At 41.3% G+C, this 21,700-nt stretch overlaps 1 protein-coding gene across 3 annotated transcripts in view; it reads right to left on the bottom strand.

The window, feature by feature from the left end:
• Positions 1-21,700, bottom strand: part of LOC104046963 (glypican-5) — a 396,666-nt gene that overhangs the window by 98,773 nt on the left and 276,193 nt on the right. For all 3 annotated transcript variants that reach the window (XM_064457302.1, XM_064457301.1, XM_064457303.1), the window contains one exon: positions 310-460. In XM_064457302.1, coding sequence (XP_064313372.1) covers positions 310-460 — 151 coding nt within the window. The remainder of the gene's footprint in view (positions 1-309; positions 461-21,700) is intronic.

Here is a 21,700-nt window from a genome sequence, read left to right on the forward strand (position 1 = left end):
TCTATTTGTTTGAAGAGCCTACATTATGTAGGAAGGCTCTTCCAGTATTTCTGTGATCTAGATTTCATTGCAGATATTATTCACTCTAAATTTAAGACCTTTATCTGTATGCCAAGTGTTAAATTATATTGGGTTACTCTCTGTATAATTCTATTTTTATTGCAGCTCTTCACAGATTAAGATTTGAATCCTTTTAATTTAGTAGGATTTTGACAGTAATTCAAGCAGTGCAAGTCTTAGCTCTGTCCACCTAATTGTGACATTTATGAATTTCTAAGCTCTGTGTGTGCCTATAGAAACTGTATTTACCTGCGGTGTGAATCCCGTCACCAGATCCTTGACAGCCATCCTCATCATCGCAATCCCCGCTTGACTCCATCTCTTCACTTCTTCCACCCCCACTGCCAGCATCTCGGGAAGCCCATCTTTCCAGTTTTAATTTTGCCTTCTCAGCATCCAGCTAGAAGAAGCAAAAAACCAACAATAGAACATTTACACAGTTCCTACCTCTGGTGACCAAGCTGCATTTATAAAGTAACAAGTACTTCCTCATTCATTTTCAAGAACTGCTCCTCAATTTGGAGGTTTTTTCTGGCAGTGACATCCAAATACTTTGGAATAACAGACTATACCGTCAAATTTTCTCCACCACAGATGACCAGGGACACTTACCATCAAACTTTTAATTGAAAACACCATATCTACCAATATCATCACAGGGAGCTCTGGTCCTTTTCCTCTTGCATACCACAGTTTGGAGATCACTGGTTAATGAAGGTACGCTCTGCGAGCTGTCTGAACATTTATTTTGGGTTATTTACAACTGAAGACCACAATATACTTGACAACCTTTGAAGAGTTGAGGGTATTTGCTACTTTTCATTATGGACTTGGAAACCTTGGCCCCTGGATATGACTTTTAAGATGGTGTCTTTTAAGATGCCCGTACCAATTGCAAGAGGTTCATTACAATTCACTTGAAATTTAATTCTTGGACTAGGTATAGAATAATAAAGCCTTTTCTAAAATAAGTCTAAATGCATCATACTAGGTCACGCTTGCTGTAACAACATATCTACTCCCCAAACTCATCTTTTTGACCTTTAGATAACTCTTTCTCCTTCTGTCACAAAGAACAGTTGCCTACTATTAGTGCTGTGGGAATAAGTGTTTTTTCAGTTCACTGGTAGTTCAAAAAAATGAAAAATACCATTTCATTTTCAGTGAATCTAGACCCAGACTATCCAGGGAACAACAAGAGCAGCACTATTTGGGAAGAAATTAAGTAACTGTCTTAGACTAATACATTCGGGCATTTGTCAAGGAAGGATGGTTCAGGAGAAACTTGAACCTGTCTCCAGCACCTGAAAGGAGCACCTGCTCACTGAGCTACACAGCACCTCTCCTGTTGGAGCTGTGCCATTTTTGTACCACATTTCAGAATTAAGGTGCTCCACATTACTCAGTGACCACCCTCCTCAACAGCTTGTACTTATTGTTGCTAGTGCAGAGGATGCTTCAGGGTATTAGAGAAGGTGGGGCAGCTTCTGCAGACAGAAGCCCCAACAGCTCAGCTTCCCCTACAGCCCAGTGATAGGGAAACACCCTGACTCAGAGTGGATTTCATCACAGCCTGGCTAAGTTGCCCTAGTTGTTACCGAGCTCCCATTCCCCCATACCATCACCCCCATTTTGTGAGTGAATACCAATTTCTTTTCTGAATCTTGTTGGAAAATTACATTGGGGGGTGTTGGTTTGGTTTTCAGGTGATGGAAAGAGCCATTCCAGTATTTCTGATTGCTTCCTTCTTGTAGCTGAAACTCAACCTACAATGTATATGGACACGGTTTTGAAAGGCAGCATCCTGTTTGTCCCCTTTGCAGTTACAAAAACCGTGTTCATGTTAGGTCTGCTTGTATGGTATGATGAGGTATGATTAGGACCTGATATTCCAGTTATGTGGAAATATTTTAACCAAATGGAAAGACTTCGTAATGCTTCTCGAAGTTAGTCAGATTTTGGATCTATCCAATATCCTTCATCACAAGTCTTTCCCCCCCCCGAGTACGGCAGATCCATTTTAGGCTTTGAGATCTGCTTTACCCAGAGAACTGTGATTATTCTTGGTACTGAGCAAAATATATTTTGAAATGTAGCTACTTTGAAGATCAAAACACATTTCACTCTAAAGAGGAGGTGGGCTGGGAACTGGGAGAGGAACTGGAGCACAGGGCTAATACAACTGTATTAACTAGGTTGAAAGGATGATGACGGATGCAGCAATTTCTCTGTAGTGGGAAGCTTTGTGTGATAGTCTCCTTCTTCAGATACTGTGAGCTGCCATCCTCCACTCTGGGGCTGACAAATGCTTGGATCAGTGTAGCAGAGATTTCTTTCTACGGAACAACAGATGCCAACTTCTATATGGCAGAACTCAGGAAATTTTTCACCCTTTCACTGAAAAGATCTGTTTGCTCATTCTGAAGACACAAATAACTTCACACTGCAGTGGGATCATCAGTAAGTGGGAGGAGAGGGTATGGACTCTAGTGGGGAAGTGCATTAAACACCCTCTAATTGTCACTGTGTGACTGTTTTTTATAAACAAGTTGCTTATTGTTGAGCTTCATTATTCACAGGCATAAAGACTGATGTAATGGCAATCGAACACAATATTTTTTTAAACAATTGGAAAAATTTGCCTATGAAGGAGAAGGATAACTCAGTTCTTTCACAGATTTATTGTGTCCTGACCATATTAGAGAAGGCTCATTCATTCTTAGTTATAATCCTTCAGAATGAAAAGAAATGGCTAAGCAGTGTACAGAACAGACACAAAATTTAATAAAGGCTTTTAATGACTGTTTGCCAGTCAAAGCAGAAATGTTTACTGCTTGTTAAGGTACTCATTCTTTTCAAAAATTTGATTTAATTCAGTGCCCATGGCTCAATCCTGACCTCTGCTCAAAACACGTAAATACTTGAACCAAATGTGCACCACCTTCTTGGACAAAGACCAAGAAACAGGCTCAGCTTTTCAACATGGTGCACTGCAGCACTTTACAGACTTCTGAGTTCTTAGTGCCTTCACTACAAAAAAGAGATTAGCTGTCACCCAGATCTGCATCTCCTGCCCATATTAATGAAGGCGCACCTCGGTCTTTCTTGACTTGCCAGTAGATAGTGCCATCAACTTACACAGAACCCTTATATACAAGTTCAACATTACCACTTAAAGTTAACTCAGGTGTGACCTACCAACCCTTTTCACCTTGTATACCCTCTCCTAACCTCTTCCAATGACTTTTTCCTCTGTGGCTACCATTCAGCTAGCACAGTGGACCAGAGTCCAACTTTGTGCGGACATAATGGTTTTTCTATAAATAAACCCATTCCGGTAGATGAAATCATGTAGGCACTTCAGTGAGGAGCTCCACCCACACCGTGCAGCCCTCCTGAGAAGGCAATGACACCATTGCATTGAGACTTGTGACGTAGCACCCTTCTCTTTTCCAAATTTTGAAGGAACACTTGTCCTCTGGCCACTGCCACATGACTTTAGCGAGGTCACTGTTTTAGTGCGATAGCAAAGCTTATGCCAGCATATCTCCACCTCCTTTTTTCATAGAATCATAGAAACCTTTCTCAAAGGTCTCAGACTGCACTGAAATACCACTGACTGCATCAGGATGGACTAGGATGGTGGAGCTTTAGAAGAAGATCATAATGAAAGACATTAACCTTCACTTTTTATTAAGCTCTGCTAGGTCCAGAAGATGAGTGTGGACAGGGAATGCCTGTAATGCTTTGTGGCTAGGGGACTGAGAGGTGTCCAGTAGCAGAGCTGGAGGTCATATAAAGGTTCCAGGCATCTTCAGATACAGCCATGATCCATTAAAAAGCCTGAATAATTCTCCTAGCTGCTGCCACCAATCAATAAAACTTTCTGCTTCCCCACAGATGGCTGCAGAGCGAATCACAGTCCCTTGCCCATATTTAAAACTGGAGATCAGAGATTGGAGTCAGTCATGGTATTTCTGTTATTGTTTAAAATCCACTCTTAAACAAGCCTTACTTTGCTGACCTATACTCTGGCTGCTGATGCATAATGCCAACCCGCCACCTCTGGCAACTCTGCACAATAGTTCTAGCCTGGGAGTGCAGTGTCTCGATGCTGAGAATTGATGCTTTGGTTAAACAATTGGAATGGATTTCAGGCTGGACACTAGAGCTTGTACAATTTCCTTCACAAAGCAGAAGTTATTTGCAGCCGAAGATTCTAGAAAATACTGGAATCTTAACAGCTTAACTCTTCACGCTTTTGCCACATCTGAAAGACCTGGGTTTTTTTCCCCTCATGAAAAGCTTATATAAATGGATCAATAAGATTTGTACAGCCCAATTGAAAACTGACTCAAATCAGGAATTTTCCCAACAGCAACAGGCTTTGGATCAGGTTCATAAACCTCTAAAGGGTTTTTGAGAAACTATGTAGTCTTTCTGTGGGAAAGCTTTAGTATTTATATCTGATTCAGCTGAAAGGTAAAAAATCATGTATTACTATTCAGCCCTGAGTCAGATATAGATGACTCTCCTCATGCATTTTATTTATTCCAGAAAGGTTCCAACCTTAAGTGACATAAAAAAAAAAAAGTTCTGCTGACATATGTTTTTATGGAGAAGAAGGAAGTCATATGAGAATGGTTGCTGTCTTTCTCCCCTATTAATACTTGATGATGTAGTGCACACGTTCCCGGTCACATAAAACAGTCCTTTAGACTGGAAAGGCATCAAAGAGTATGTGACACACAACCCCTGAGCTTTCTATGATGAGTCTAACCCTAATTTTCACTCTGACTGCAGGTGTGTTAGAATATAAATTTATTCTCATGGTTTTTCATGAAGGCATGTTCCAGTTGAATACTTCCACACATTAATTAAATAATAACTCTTTAGCTCCATGAAAACTGTTCGATAAAAGTACCAATTTCAATCCGTTTCATTGATTAGTAATTTTCTGAGGGGTCATAGATGCATGTATATCTGAGGGGATGACTCCAAGCTGTAGGACAATAAATCCATTTCATCAGAAAATAGGTTTTAAAATTATATTTTGTACCACAGTTTCAGACTTTTCAGGTCAGTGAACACAACAATGAAAATCTAAGAGAATACACTTTCTGAATAAAGCCACTTAAAAGTTGTGTGCTTGGAATATTCAGAGACAAATCCCATAAAATAATTGTTTCCTGTGGGATTTGTTAATTAGTTTTCTATATGACGGATTGCAGTGTGAGTGCTGTTCCTCTCTGAAGAGACAGATCTGAGGTGAAATCTGACTTCTGTCCACTCATCATGTAAGCACAAGTATCTTACTTGCTGGTGTTTTCACAGTGATCAAAAAATGGCTGATGATATACTGCATTTAGAAATTGTAAGCTAAGCATGATCTTTTCTCAAGGTACTAACAAGCAGTTGCCTTTTCAAAAGTGCTTTAGTGACATAAATATGATTTGCAGAGACAAAGCATTTTGCCAGCTCATGCAAAAATAATGTACAAAGCCTAATCTTGAAAAGAGTCATAAATGACTCAATCCTTCCATTCATTTTTTTTTAAATAAAAAAGTCCTTTCTAAACCATTATTAGGTCAGAAATGACTACAACAGAAAAAGACAATGCAGCTTTGTTTTTAGCCTATTATGTACATTTTTTGTTAGGGACTGACATGTTGCTTTAGGCATAAAGCTGCATTTTACTGGTGCCTTGCGACTGAGCAGATGTTCTGTCATTTCACAAAACAATAGCAACATAACAAATTTTAGACATAACTGCCATATATATGTTTATTCCAAGTGGGTCCTCTCCTTTGAGATAACATTTATGGTTAATTTTCCTCCACATATGCTCTTAGCTCCTTTTTAAAAACATTTGGAAGTTACTTTTTCTTTTTCTTTTCACATTTATCTAGCATTCATATATTACAACACAAATAAGCAAAATGAACTTATTTGTCTTCAATTTTGTCACACATTTTCTTTGGTTTGTTCTTCCTTTGTCTCTATTTCACAGAAATCCAAAAGGCCCAATGCATTATCCCCTTCAAGTTTCTTCAGAAAGTAGTACAACTCAGGGAGGTAGTACCACTCAACTCTTAAATCCTTTTTTTAGCTGAAGAAAACAGACATCTAACCTTCTGCAGCAACTGACACCCCAGAAGGTTTCCTTCTGCTCTATTTATTCAGGTACTTACAATAACCTTTGCATAACACATCTTGCTTTACAAGTCACCTGTACAATATTAGAATAATTTAACTGAACAGCTATACATAATTTATGCAACATGGTTAAGGGCTGACAATAGTTTTAGAATTCTATTCACATCTCTCCTGACCAGACGTTTTAGAACTAGGGAACTCACCAATATTGGTAGATTCCTTTGTTTCATGCTTTTCTGTCTAGCCTAAGTACCTTGTATTTACTTATGCTGACATTTGTATCTCTTGTCTATGCCACTGCTCCTGGTATACGTATGTACACATACAAACTGAATGGGAATGGCTCTCTTCAAGCACATGGAACATGCAGAGCACAGGTCTCGGACTGTATGTGCCCACAAAGGGGGAACTGACAGCCTTCTCTCCTCTGCTCCCCTAGCATATCACCACTTGAGCTATACATAGCATTTTGGAGGTTCTTTTTCCCTTTCTGATACTTTTTTTTTCAGTTTCTTTTGGCTTGTTTCACCACCAAGTTTCTCAGGTTGCCTGGAAGCACTTCCATAGCTGAAATGGCCCATGCCTAGAATAACAGTGCCAGTGTTATTCTAACCTGTACCTATGCACGCATCTCTCCTTCTGCATTTGTTCATTATATTGCAGCTCTGCAGTGAGCCAGTTTACAGATAAATATCACAACTTTCTGGTTGAGGTTATCTTGCAAAGATGATGCAGAATATACACTGAATGATGAGTGTGATTCTGAGTACTCTCATCCAAATGTTGAAGGAACTGCCGGCCCCCTGTCCTAGATCCACTTTTCCCAGGTCCACAAACTTGGAGGCAAAAGCCCTCAACTGCGACAGCAGTCCCCACTGCCCCGTGGCTGTTCTTCATCTCCTCAGGGGGAAGGGCAGAGGCCTGGCAGAACAGGGTCACAAGACCCAGCGGTAAGAACACAGTGGCCTAAGGATTCCTTAGGATCACTATATGTTGTGGGGGAAATAACACACCTGCTTCGAATGTGTTTTACATATTGTTTTTCATATTCTGCTTCATTCTAGAATTGTTTTGTTAAAAATATTTTAATTATTTGATGAACTCTCCTACCGTGTTTCTGAGCACCTTCATACAAGCTGTGCATCTTTTGGGAAGGTTAGGACTTGCTTTCTGACTTTATCCATCTTTCTCAAGCCAAACAGCTGATGTAATTGGTGTGTTTATTTATTTTATCCCATTAAATCACTAAACTACTCCTTTCTGAAACAGCATCTCTATTCCTACAATGGATTTAGCTTCCTATGGTTTCTGCAGAAGTCTCCTGCAACCATTCCTTTATTTTCTATATGTAAACTTCCCTCCTATTTTTATAGCCCTAACTTCTCCACATACACTTTCCAATCCTCTGTCCTTGAGGCTTTGTATTTGCATAAGTCTGTCTTTACCTGTGATTATATTTTGTTCTCCTGCTTTATACAGATTGAACTGTTACCCTCTTCCTCGTATTTGTATGGCCAGATGACACACTAGATACTTAAGGATCCACACTTTCGTTTGTCTTTGAATAATTTTCTTTTCCCTTCCGTGTCCGTCCTCTAACCTGGCTGTTTCTTCTGACTTCCTGTGTACTCCACTGCAGATCCATACTCTACAGTAGAGAAGCTAAAAGCAATTATTTCTCTCTCAGCTGATTACAAATATGATAGAATTATTTCAGCAGGAATCTAAGATGGTTTTTTGGAGATTCACCTTGTTATAATGCAGGATTAATGCTTCTGTTTTTGATGTTTCTGTTTTTCAGCTGCCTATTAAAGGTGAGTATATTTCCAGAAGAGTGCTAGCACTATGATCAGCTTAATATTCATTGAATTGAATTACGCAAGATACATATGGTCTCATATTTACTGATTACACTGTGAGTATCTAACAAGAATGTGCACCCACAGAATCTTGTCACTATTAGCAAAAGCTTCATAACAACAGTTTGGGTAAACTGTCACCCATAAAGCATTAATTGTGAATTATGTGAAGTGAGCACAAATAAAAAAAGATGACTTCTAGTTAATAATCTGTTTTAACTAAGCACAACAGCTGTTTAACTAGAATTAACACAATTTGATTTGAATTCAGTAAGCCAGTTGGGTCAAGGAAGCAAGCAGACACCTCTCCTTGATGTTTTATCATTGTGTTGGGCTATAGCTTTTTGTATTATGTGATGCATCAAAGATCTTTGTGACCTGATATCTAGCGTGACTAACTTAGACATATACCTCAGTTTAGTCCCTGCCACAGGCACGAATTTCACCTTTAGACAGTCAGCTTAGTGTAGTCTTTTCCAAAAATAAAATCTTCTTTTTAAATTGCAGTACATGTAGTCTGAAAATAGAGCATATGGCTAAAAAACCTGTTGTGTTATATTAAGACTTTCTGTATCTTGTTAAAGTAAAAAAAAAAAAGGTAAACAATTGTAATAAAAACGTAAGATAAACGTCTTAATTACTGGTGAAGAGTATGCAGGAATCACAAAAGATCTTTGACCCTTCAAAATAGTTCATTTTGGGGACAGTGGCTGTTTGAGACAAGAGCTTCAGAGGCAGGGTTGCCGAGAGCGTCAACGAGGTTCTCAGAATGACAGTGTCACCAGTTCTTGCAATGTGGCCCCTTGCAAGAAAAAGGTGGGCTGCAACATCTCTAGAAATGCATGCACGCCATCCGTGCACATATTAGACGGATGAGAGTGATATCACTAGTGGGAGCTGCACTTGGTTTTTGTAATAATCGCAGTAATGCACTAGACCAGAAGGCATAATACTCTGCAAGGGTAAGTGGCTGGGAGATGAACACGCCATGTCGCTGCCACACTGAGATACCAAGGCATGATGCCAGACCTGGCAAGTGTTGCCTCCTGTGCTTTCACAAATGAGTCTGTCCTACTTTGCTTACAACACTACTTCTCCATACTTGGAAAGGAAGAGCTCTAAGTGAGATAACTTTTGCAGGGGGTTAATAAAATGACCAGAAAGAATGAAGAGTCTTCTCTGAAAGACCATGGCTTGCTTTTCGTAACACAAAGATGACTGGGAGAATATGATTATTGTCTATAAATGTATTTAGCTTTCCCCTTAAAAGTGGAGAGACCTCTGAGGATAAAACTAGCATGAAAATAAAAAGAGAGAAACCAAGCTTTTTAACTATCAGAGTTATGAGTTTTGGGAGCAGCCTCCCAAGAGGAAGATGGGGACAAAAATTTTGTAAGACCTGGCTGAAGAAATTTACCAATAACGTTGTCTGTGATATCAATAAGCTAAATGTGATATTTCAGGAGGTCTCTTCCAGACTTCCATCTTCTGTCTCTACGCTCTGCTACTTTCTAGTATTAGAAAATTGATTTGTAAAATCAAAATCACAAACCAGAACCGCTCCCACAAGCCATTAGGAGTGTTATTTCCTTGCTTGTCTGATTTCTATATAGGAAAATTGTGTCCACATACCAAATGATGTCCATTCTTTCCTCTAGGCTAAGAACGAAGCCTGTTAGCTGTGCCTGAAGTCAAAATGTGGCTCAAAAAACGTATTAATTATTGCTGGGGCTTAATGTGGTTTACAAATGTCCTCTTTAACTAGGAGCTCTGATTCATCAGGTTTTGGACTTCTAATAATAGCCAACAGCCTTCTGTCTGATCAGACTTGGGAAGTGTGAAATGAGAAGTGCCTGCAATCAGGAGGCTGGTTGCACTCCATCAGCCCTTGAACAGCACCCTTCTGATAAGCTGCATGTTTTTATGGGTTAAGTGAGTAAACAGTGGCCAATCTAAATTGTCTAAGGAACAGAGCCAACCTTTGTCCTTGCTTTGTACTCAGGCAGCAATTACCTTTTTTATTTGCTGATGGAAATGTTCGTGACATGCTCCAGTGCATATTAATTCTGTTTCATGTTCTTGGATAATTATCTGTTTTCAAGCTCTATGTTGGTGAAGATCATTTTCATAGTATGAGAAGTTTGACATTTCATCGGTAAGACTTGTTAACAATCAAAGCTTCTCATTATTTGGTAGTGCCAAAGGACCCAGGCTTTGGATTTGATGTTCCATGTTAAAACATGACAGAAGCAGTGGTCTGTTTAGTCTCCTCCATACTAAATCCCAGCAACTGAGCACTAAAACACAATATGGAACAAAATATGGAAAATATGGTAAGAAGATGGATAATGACGTTTGTCATCCATTTAACGTGTACTGATGTTGGGAGATAAATCACAAATTACTTATTATGTAAGCTAACTAGCTTTAATAACACTGCAACCCAAACCCACATTTAAAAACAATCACACTGTCGCAGTGCCACCAGACTTCTCTGAAATCTTGAATATCACATTTCTAAATGTGTTATATTACTGAGAAGGTGCCATATATATATGGAAAAAGAAAGGATCAGAGCCCATGCTGCTATGAATCAGCAAACTGAATTCTGTGGAGCTGCTCCAATTTGTTCCACATGAAAGGCCAACCCACATTTTTTTTATTGGGGAAAGCGTGGTGTTGTAATGAAACAGACAAATGCATTTCATGTTGCATGAATGTGACAGAAGAAAAGATTCTCTCTTTCCAGATGTACTCACATGGTTTCATGTTAACATCTGAGGACATGTGATTGAGTGTTTTTGCTAAGTCATTTTTATTTAAAAAGGGACAAAGAAAGAAGAACAGGTATTTCTGCAAGCAGCAGCTGCCACTGCAGCCTTTTTTATATGGTTTCCTTTTCACTGGAGGCTTTCCATGGAGGTTCTCTGATGTTTTGCAGTGACTGAGTTCACAAGACAGTGTTTTTACCAGTGAGCCTCTCTCCTCTCCTCACAGAGCTCAGGATCTGTTAAATTTGGTTAAAATTGGCTAAAGGGTTAAAAAGAGATGGAGGGAGTGACAAGGCTGACAGGCAGGGACACAGAAGAGCAGTTATATAAGCTGTGTTTGTTTATGAAACCAGGTTAAAATGCAACGTAAGGGCAAAAAACCAACCAGCCTTGGCAGATGACTAGTAAAATTTCTGGAGAGCAGGAAGAGTTGCTTTGCCTTACAGTAGCTTTGCCTTTCCCCTCGTGGGTTAAAACTCTGTTCAGGCTTGGAACAGGCACAGTAAGTGGAAAAAGGTCAATGGATCGATCTTTGTGGACTATCATCTGCTCCTATTGCCTTCTCAAAAGCCACTAACTAGATAATCTGATCACAAAGACCAAAAGCTCTCTCGTGGTGCACTAGAGAAATTGATAACCACATTTTCCTGTACTGTATATACCTGTAATTCAGGGTTGGGAACTGGCCCACATTTACCAGAGATATAAAGTGGCTTTGAAATTCTTTCTTTATATCTAATTCACACTATATAAAGGAACTGCTGTCTCCAGGGAGAGGACTGAAACGTTCAGAACATTCAGGGCTCTAGACTTGTGCTACCAGCCCTTTACTGCAGAATACATTTAAGCAGTTTCAGCACATACATGTAACGCTCATTTGTCCTGTTGTTTTAAACTTACATTTTACACTTTTTATTTCAGAATGTTTTCTCTACAAGTGACAAAGTTCTCATTTAATCAATTAGAATAATTTCCACTGAAGTTTCTCCACACCATTTTTCATGTCATAAAAAAATTAGTTTTCTATTTAATTAAAATTAAAGCAATCTTTCTCTTTTCTCCAACGATGGGTCTAAATTAGATTCTACTTGTACAGCTCTGTAGGCCTTACCTAAATTTCAAGCAGTGTTAAAGAGGAGCAAAGAAAAAAGGTCAGCTGTATTAAAGACAAGAGAGTAATCTGGACTGGAGCTCGCTTCTGTTATTGTAATGAGACCTAGTTTTGAATAGGTGAAAACCCAGCAAAATGACCCCAGAACTACTGGTCAGTGTAAAACAAAACATTCTGCTGATAATTATCTTCCCCCCTTCTCAGCAAGATGCTTTTGCTCCCCATTTCATTTGTATTTAATCCTTCTTGCCAGCTCCTCTTCAATGCTTGCTTGTGACCCACCCATCTCTTTTTTTTGCCTTCTCATGGAACAGCATCCTCTTTCCTGCCTAAATACGGTCATCAGTTCAGCTGAGCATGATGACTCTTGGCCACTTCTGCTTGAATGTATTATTAGGTTGTACATGTGGAAGCTCATCTTCTATTGGAGGCTTGCCCCTGTTGGACCCTTAGGAGCTCTACCCAACAGATGGTTTTCTCCTCCTTTTGTTAATTTCCTTTGAAGGCCTGCAAGGACCATTCAATCATATCACCTGTTTCTCTTCCCCGCCTTAGCTGAAGAAAGAAGCTTGCCTACTTTTAAATTTTGCTCTCCCACAGCTTTTGTACAAATCTGAATCTTTCTTTATTCAGAGGATTCTCAGTGGAAACAAGGAGGAACCAACCCCAGTGATCTCACCACTGACCATCAGCAAGTTTCCCCACAGTCTGGGAAGTCCTACATGAGCTAGTCAGCAATACATTGTTCTAGATAAGAAATGTGGACGGGAAAAGCTTAGACATTTTCATGGACAGGTATGTTATTGAGGGACCATTAAGATGGCTCTAGGAAAGCTCATATTCTGATTGTAAAGCAGCCCGCGTGGGCTGCCTGCCCTGCCAGACCTGGCACACTGCTGACTCTGGCCTCCTGAGTGAGAGAAGAGATGTAAGCAGTATGAAGTGCTGGCATTTTGTGCTGGCAAATGTCCTGCTTTGCTCCCATTTAACTGTGCCCTTAAACTGCAGCAAGGACCAGTCAACACACATGGATAAGCTGTTGCTTTAAAACAAAAAGCTACAGGTGAAAGATACAGGATTTTAGAACTGACAGCAAACACTACACCCAGACCAGCATTCCTTCCTGACAAGGAGCTACCACTGAAATGAAGAACAAGTTGTGGCACGTCTCATTTACATACCAACTCAGGAAGAGCCTTGCTTGCTGTACATTCAACCCCACATGCATTCAAGTGTTCACATGCAGCTCTGGAAGGTACAATTATTAGTGATGACAAAGGATGATCTAAGCAAACAAAGGCAGACTCTCACGCACTTGTCCTCTCATCCTATGTGTAAGCAATCACATTACATAGCTTTGATTTGCCTTGACCATTTTCCTAACCATGAATCATGAAATACAAGGCAGAGACGGCACAAAAAGACTACAAAGAATTTACACTTGTAGCATACCTCAGCTGCATCATGGCTTCCCCTCCTTCCCAAGAGCTCCGGCATGGCTGTGCTGAGCCCGGAGTGCTGGCCACTCTGGCAGCAGCCACACAACACTAGTGCTAACTATAACCAAAATGGAAAGTAACAGGAGTCCCTAAAGAATGACTGGCATTAACTATTATATGTGGGGGAGTTATTCGGTCTGGGTTTTTTAAATATTTCTGAGGTAATACAGCTATATTTAGCTGCTGAAACATAACATGAAGTATACCAAAAACCCCCGCTGTGCATTTGGTCATCTGATACTAATTATGCATGAAAAAGAAGGAATCTATCTTCAGTTTAACTTCAAAGACAAGGCTATGCTTCTTACTGTCAAGAAGGTAGGACTCACAGTGATACTCTGTGATTACAACTGCAGGGGCACATACCCAGTGGGAAATCTAAGGCAGCTGGAAAGGCTCAACAACTCTAATGTTTCCTCTCTCTTTTCTCTTGCTAGTGTGTAAGTTACGGGGCAGAGTATTGCTATTTATTCAGATTACTCTGTCATCTTGAATGACTGTCTACCAAATCAAAGTCTGCTCACTGATTTCAGCAAAGGTCATCTCAAATTTTCCCTCATCAGTCCCAAGCCCTTCCCATGTTGTCACAGGGGTAAACACAGACGACACTCACCAACACACTCACAGGTAGACAAAGAGAATGATCCTGCAAGTCTATTTATTTAGGAAAGTAGGGAAAAAGCCATTGTGGAAATCATGGTAAGATCTACCTCCACCATAAAGCTCTCTGTTTTGCTTTATGTCCCCTTCCCCAGAGCTTTACCTGGACTTGAGTATGATTCTAAGCTCTGCAGGGACTGCCTACTCTTTTGGATTTACTACCAGGAGAGAGAATTGTTCTTAGTTGGTCCCTTATTTCTTCTGTAATAAACATGATCAATCTTAATAATTAAAAGGACGTCTCCCTCCTTTTTGTACTTTCATTACCATACAGATAGTAGGGTGTGTGGGGGTTTTTTGTGTTTTTTTTTGTTTGTTTGTTTGTTTTTTTTTCCTATGCTGCGTTTTTCTTTTTAAGTCTGATCTCACCACCTCTCTGCTACAGTGTATATACATCAGACAAATAACTGCAATTTTAATAAGGGGAACAGTGCTTAATCGTGCCCATCTTATAAATTGCATTTCCTCTTACCCCCTTTCATTTGACACGCTTTAATCCAGGTAAGTCATATCATGACTACACATATTACAAATCTGATTGTGAATATGTAAATAGCCGGTATCCTAATTCTCATTCACTTCAGACATTTTTTTGTTAAAAGAGATGGCAATATGGAAACGTAATGAAGGACCTTCTTGTCAAATTTTATCTTCAAGGAGGCTTGGATTAATATGAAGCACACAGCTGAGGTATCTGTGTCTTGAAGTGCTTGAGAGACTCTTTTAATTGCCACAATCTGTTGTGCCTCTCAGATCTATTTGTGAAGGTGTTCAGCATGGTGTGTGTTTTGCTGATGAGCTATTCTTCATCTTGTAATGAAGAAATGTTTTGTCTTGTGTCAGATATTAGAGCCACTGATATGTAAATGTTTAAGAATGGGAAATGAAAGGCTGAATACTAACAAAAGAATGCAAGGAGTTATGGCAATGATTGTTAAACATCGTAAGGTGGTGTTTTATTATTATGTTTTGTTTATCTCTCTTTTGTTCATTAGCCAGGAGCCCGGAGTTTTCTTTCAACAGATCCTCTAGTCTAATACTTTCTAGATAAAGGCAGTTTATTACCACCAAGTCAACTGTGTTCCTATGGTGTATGTCCATATGTTTTATATTTTTTTTCCCTTTGCATCTACAGTGGATGTTTTACATTAATGGCCTCTTTCAAAAGTTCCCATCTTTAAGATTTCTCTAAATGGTCTTGATACAGTGGAATATGCAGAAATAACTGATTATTCTGATTCTTCTTAGTATTCTATCAAAAATGGGAATTTATCTCACAATATGGGTGGAACTACCTTTGGAGCAGAAAACTTTCATAAATGGGATATTTTATATTAATAGTAAAACATACATGTGTTATCTCCACAGTAATCTAACACTTAAAATAAAGGGCCAGTGCAGAGCAGACCAAGTCATGTTTACTTGCCTTGTTGTTTGTAAGGAAGGGGTAACGACTGAAGCAACCATACTGTGCTATAATTTTCATGAAATCTCCCTTCTCCCTGTTATACATCTCCCACACCCTTCTGATTAGTAATAACAGATATACACACTGGGGCTTCTCTTCAGACATTCGTCCCATCTCTTTAGTCCATCTCTGCCATGCTCCCTGAGGCTCACGTCTCCATTCCCCTCTCATTCCACACTAGGTTTAGTTCTGCCCCTTCACCTGATCTCATATAGATACTTTATTCTCCCCAGTCTTCCTGCCTGCAAAGCCTCCATCACCGCAGTCTGCTTGTCATATCTACTCTAAGTCCTTTTATGCAGCTATGAAAGAATCCAAGTACTTGGGATGCTGATCTAAAGTTGCTGCCTTCATTAATATTTTTGTTCTGTAACTCCCTTTGTATACTGTCTTCTAAATTGAGGTGTACCTGATAGTTGGAGCATGACTTAATCTCAGAAAACTCTTTGGAAGTTAGTGCAGCTTGGGAGATCAGAACCAAACCACTCTCAGCTACTCATTTTCAAAGATCATATTAGTCAAGAATTTTTTTCAGTTCTCATTTAAGTGCCACAACAGCCAATGTAAGGTGAGGGATAATGATCTACCTCCAGAACTGTATTTAATATTTAATAACCCACGATCACTGTTTAATTTGGACCAATCCCATGGTGTATGCTGTAGAGGTCTCTCTATACTGTTCCACATCTGTTAAATACTTCAGATATTTTAGCTTTACATTTATGTAGTTGAGATGGAGTTTTAATAAAGCCTGTTAAAATCAAGAGTGTATGAGGTTATATTGGGTATTCTGAGAAAGACAGATTTAGCAAGCTTAATGGAAACCATTCACTCCTCTACTGAGATGTCAGATGTTTCTCACAGTTTTGCACATTATGTTTAACTCAGTTCTTTCCATCAAAGGCAACTGATGACTTCTAGCAACACATTCAGACATGGTTTCCTTCTTAGTTCCGACTTCTCCAGAATAAATTAATACCACAGACAGTGGCACGCACGTGAAAAAGATCATTCCATATGCAAAATGACGTATCTATAAAAACGTAAAGGAGCACAACTTACTGTCTATGTATACTGGAATTCTCCTAACTTCCTTCTGGGGATCTTGTTGAGTTTTGAGCAACACATTTCCATTATGGCTCAAAACTCCTTATATGATTCTTCTAAATCTTTAATAAGTCAGGAATGTCAGGCTGGATAACACCACAGTGATATGTCACTTAATGCTCCACCTCATGTTCAGCAAACTGTTCTACAAAGCTTGAATATCATTAGGCAGACAGAACATTACAAATATGTCTCTGCAATTATGCTTCTGTCCACAATTCTCTGTTGTCAGTATTTTCTCTAAAACTGAAGCTTTCATCCTCAAGAAAGACTCCTACCCTCAAGCAGGACACCTATCTTTACCAAAGGCAGGCCAACGTCCTCATGTGCCGTAAGTCAAGCAGGCAGGGGAGAAGACCAGCTTGGCTGAATAGGGAGCTTTGGCTGGAACTCAAGAAAAAAAGGAGAGCTTACCGCCTTCGGAAGAAGGGGCAGGTGACTCAGGAGGACTACAAGGATGTTGTGAGGTTATGCAGGGAATAGATTAGGAAGGCGAAGGCCCAGCCAGAACTTAAACCGGCCGCCACCGTTAAAGATAACAAAAAATGTTCTTATAAATACATCAGTGACTAAAGAAAGGCCAGGGAGAATCTCCCTCCTTTGTTGGATGCGGAAGGTAACCTTGCCAGGAAAGATGAGGAGAAGGCTGAGCTACTTAATGCTTTCTTTGCCTCAGTCTTTAATAGTCAGACTGATCATCCTCGGGGTTGTCAGGCCCCTGTGCTGGGAGATGGAGCTAGTATGCAGAATGAAGTCCCAGTTGTTGAAGAGGTGGCAGTCACCGACCTGCTCCTTCACCTGGATGTTCACAAGTCCATGGGGCCGGATGGGATCCACCCGAGGATACTGAGGGAGCTGGCAGAGGAGCTTGCCGAGCCACTCTCCACCATTTATCAGCAGTCATGGTCAACCAGGGAGGTCCCAGATGACTGGAAACTAGCAAATGTGACGCCCCTCTACAAGAAGGGTCGGAAGGAGGGTCCGGGGAACTACAGGCCTGTCAGCCTGACCTCAGTGCCGGGAAAGGTCATGGAGCAGATCGTCTTGAATGCCATTACACAGCACATGCAGGACAACCAGGGGATCAGGCTCAGCCAGCATGGGTTTATGAAAGGGAGATCCTGCCTCACTAACCTGGTCTCCTTCTATGATAAGGTGACCTGCTTAGTGGATGAGGGGAAGGCTGTGCACATTGTCTACTTGGACTTTAGTAAGGCCTTTGACACTGTCTCCCACAGCATTCTCCTGGAGAAGCTGGCTGCTCACGGCTTGGACAAGTGCACCCTGCACTGGGTTAAAAACTGGCTGGGCGGCCGAGCCCAGAGAGTGGTTGTCAATGGAGTCAAATCCAGTTGGCGGCCAGTCACGAGTGGTGTTCCCCAGGGCTCAGTGTTGGGGCCGGTCCTGTTCAATATCTTCATTGATGATCTGGATGAGGGGACTGAGTGCACCCTCAGTGAGTTTGCAGATGACACCAAGCTGGGTGGAAGTGTCGATCTGCTGGAGGGCAGGAAGGCCCTACAGAGGGACCTGGACAGGTTGGATCATTGGGCCAGAGCCAACGGTATGAGATTCAACAAGGCTAAGTGCCGGGTCCTGCACTTTGGTCACAAAAACCCCATGCAACGCTACAGGCTTGGGAGGAGTGGCTGGAGAGCTGCCTGGTGGAAAAGGACCTGTGGATGTTGGTTGACAGCCGCCTGAACGTGAGCCAGCAGTGTGCTCAGGCGGCCAAGAAGGCCAACAGCATCCTGGCTTGTATCAGAAATAGTGTGGCCAGCAGGAGCAGGGAGGTGATCGTGACCCTGTACTGGGCACTGGTGAGGCTGCACCTCAAGTACTGTGCGCAGTTTTGGGCCCCTCGGTACAAGAAGGACATCGAGGTGCTGGAGCGTGTCCAAAGAAGGGCAACGAAGTTGGTGACGGGTCTAGAGAACAAGTCTTACGAGGAGCAGCTGGGGGAGCTGGGGTTGTTTAGTCTGGAGAAGAGGAGGCTGAGGGGAGACCTTATCGCTCTCTACAACTACCTGAAAGGAGGTTGTAGTGAACTGGGTGTTGGACACTTCTCCCTAGTAACAAGCGATAGGATGAGAGGAAATGGCCTCAAGCTGTGCCAGGGGAAGTTTAGGCTGGATATTAGGATAAACTTTGTCACCGAAAGGGTTGTCAAACATTGGAACAGGCTGCCCAGGGAGCTGGTGGAGTCTCCATCCCTGGAGGTATTTAAAAGAAGGGCAGATGTGGTGCTTGAGGATATCGTTTAGTGGTGGTCTTGGCAGTGATAGGTTAGCGGCTGGACTTGATGATCTTAAGGGTCTAGTCCAACGTTAACAATTTTATGATTCTATGATATGCCAGGTAGGTTTAGAGGCCTGAAGATACAGGCATCGTTAGATGATGTTCTTATGGTTACAACTGTGGACACAAGAGAGAAATGCAGACCCAACCAATACAATTTGGTAACAAATCCCACTGTCATTCCTCACTAACATAATTTAAAGCGATCTCACTAGGCAGTGATAATACTGCACTCTATGCAAGTCCTAATGATTAAACTGGGTTACACAAACTTGGAAATGTAGCAATGCTATAGTGAATATCATGCATAGACAGCTAGGGACGTAAGCAAGAACCCATTAAAAAGAAAGAGACAGATATATCTACTATTTCTTATCGTTTACATTCTTAATGTTTAAACAAAACTTCTACTCCATTTATTTGTGCAATTAAGCACATTATTTCACTGGCTGTTCACAGCTCTTGGAGGATTTAGTCAAGCTCTTAAGCAATTCTGAAACATACTGCGCATATTTGTCTAAAAACATGCCCTAGTTGTATAGCATGGACAGGTAAGAGTCTTAATCAGAAAACAAAAAAGCAAACGTAAAGGAAGAAATGCTCTCAGGACAATAACGCAAGGCAAAAGATATGTTATTGGTCACCAAATTACCTACACAAGCATTTGCTTTCTTATTATAGCATTAATCTTTGCAAGCGTGATACAGGAGTCAGTAGCATTAATCCTTTACCTTGTTCTGCATGAAACCAGAGTGCTGCATGATACTATCGGCTTCTGCCCCCAGCACCTGACAGCAGCAGGATTCCTGGGTTTTGTGTAAGTCAAGAGAATATCTCTGGTAGAGAAAAGAGGATTTGTTTCCCTCTCTCTTACAAGTGCCATGTCACACTATTCAGAGAAATTCACTGGACCACTTCCCCATGTCCTGAAATTTCTTCCCCTCTCCTCTTCCTTCTCATAAACCCAGGATCATGCTAGCTAGCTTTGGCTATGGTCCACTCCACCTTGATCACTACAGCCCAGGCCCTTGTATTCTGTTCCTATTCACATCAAGCTTTAAAAGGCACTCTCCACCCTCTATGCTACTGCAGGAGGAAGGGCTGGATTAAGGAAATGCAGAATTACAGAGGAACACCGGCAAAACACCAGACACAGCCCTCACATTGCTGTTCGGCAGTGGAAAGCCACCTTTGCAGGACTAGGTTTTGGTCCCAAGTAGAGAATAAGAAAAATATTTTTATCTTGAAGATGTCAAGCACAAAAAGGAGATAAACAGCATCTGCACTTGATATAATAAATGCACCAAACTTTTCAAAATAGAAGCTTACTGGACACAACGCACAGCACCACACAACATGACCTTCCAAAAGAGAATTGTCACCTCTTGATTTGTACTTGCAACATCACTTTTTTCTTGCATGAATTTCAAAGTGTATGATAATGTACTACAAGTCCTCAGAGCCAGAGTGAACTGCTGGATAGCTGGCTCAGGATCAAAATGATCAGCATGCCATAAAGACAGCCATACAGCTTGAGACTAGGAGCTCATCTAGCCCAGTATCCTGTACCTGACAGTGGCACAAACCTGACACTGTTCCTCAGCACTGCAGGCAAAGCATAGTTCGTCATCCCAATGCCAATAGGCAAAGGACTTCATTCAACCCTTGTGGCTAGCAGCAAAAGTTATATTGTAGCGCGGTGGAGAACACTGTAGGACAAAGGATAGACTGGGAGGTGTAACAGAGCTTCAGGGGGCTCTGGCTAGGAGCTATAGAGCTGAGTAAGGCTCCAGAGGGATGACAGTAAGGCTTCTTCCCACTGTGGGACTCTAATGCCAGAAGGGACTGGACCTGCTGGGTAGAACTGAAGACCACAAGGGAACTGCAGGCGGGAGTGCTACACCTCCAATATGGTTTTTGAATAATATGGCTCTCAGAAACCTACATGTGAATATGTGCACCTGTATCTGTCAAACTGTATTGCTCCATCCCTTAGTCTTCACGTAGCCACTATTCTGAGAGGGAAGGTTTGGCACAACAGTTGGGAGCTGCTTCTCTTGCAGGCACTGCAGCGCAGAGCTCCAGGTGGGCTGATGATATGGGGCCAGCTGGCTGCGCTGCTGCAGTCAGGCTGCTTCCACGCTGGGGCTTGCTTGTTGGAGCATAGTCAGTACAACACTGCAGCACCCACTGCCACAGTGGTGGAGACACCCGAACACTTGGTTATCAATGTGCCAAACACACGGAGGGTACCTCCTACATAGTTATTTACAATCTTTAAGCATTGTTGCTTCATATTTGGTCCTGCTGATCCTGCAAAGAACTCCCCATAAGGGGCTGTTAGCACACGCTGAGAGACCAGGGAGAGTGCCTTGGATATGCCCAAGCCCTGCTTACAGAGCACGCAGCTGGGAGCTGGGAGGAAATGCAACAAAAACTGTCCATTTGTAATTCTTGATAGTTCACATTAAAAAAACCACGGGAGTACAGGAAATGCCTGACTGATAGTGTAAGCACTCATGTAAATTTGTGCAGGCTGGCAGACTGATTTTCATCATTCAGGCTGGCTATATTCTTTGAAGATATGTCACTTCCCTGGCTGTATGCAGCTGTGTGTTTGAAGCTCACGCTAGTTGGACAAAATGATTTGTTCATGATCTTAATGTTTAGCCCTTTCAGGGAAGAAATTCCAGCACTTCAAGCTTTTGTGA

This window comes from Phalacrocorax carbo, chromosome 7 (assembly GCF_963921805.1).
Source record: "Phalacrocorax carbo chromosome 7, bPhaCar2.1, whole genome shotgun sequence".
Classification (NCBI taxonomy): Eukaryota; Metazoa; Chordata; class Aves; order Suliformes; family Phalacrocoracidae; genus Phalacrocorax; species Phalacrocorax carbo.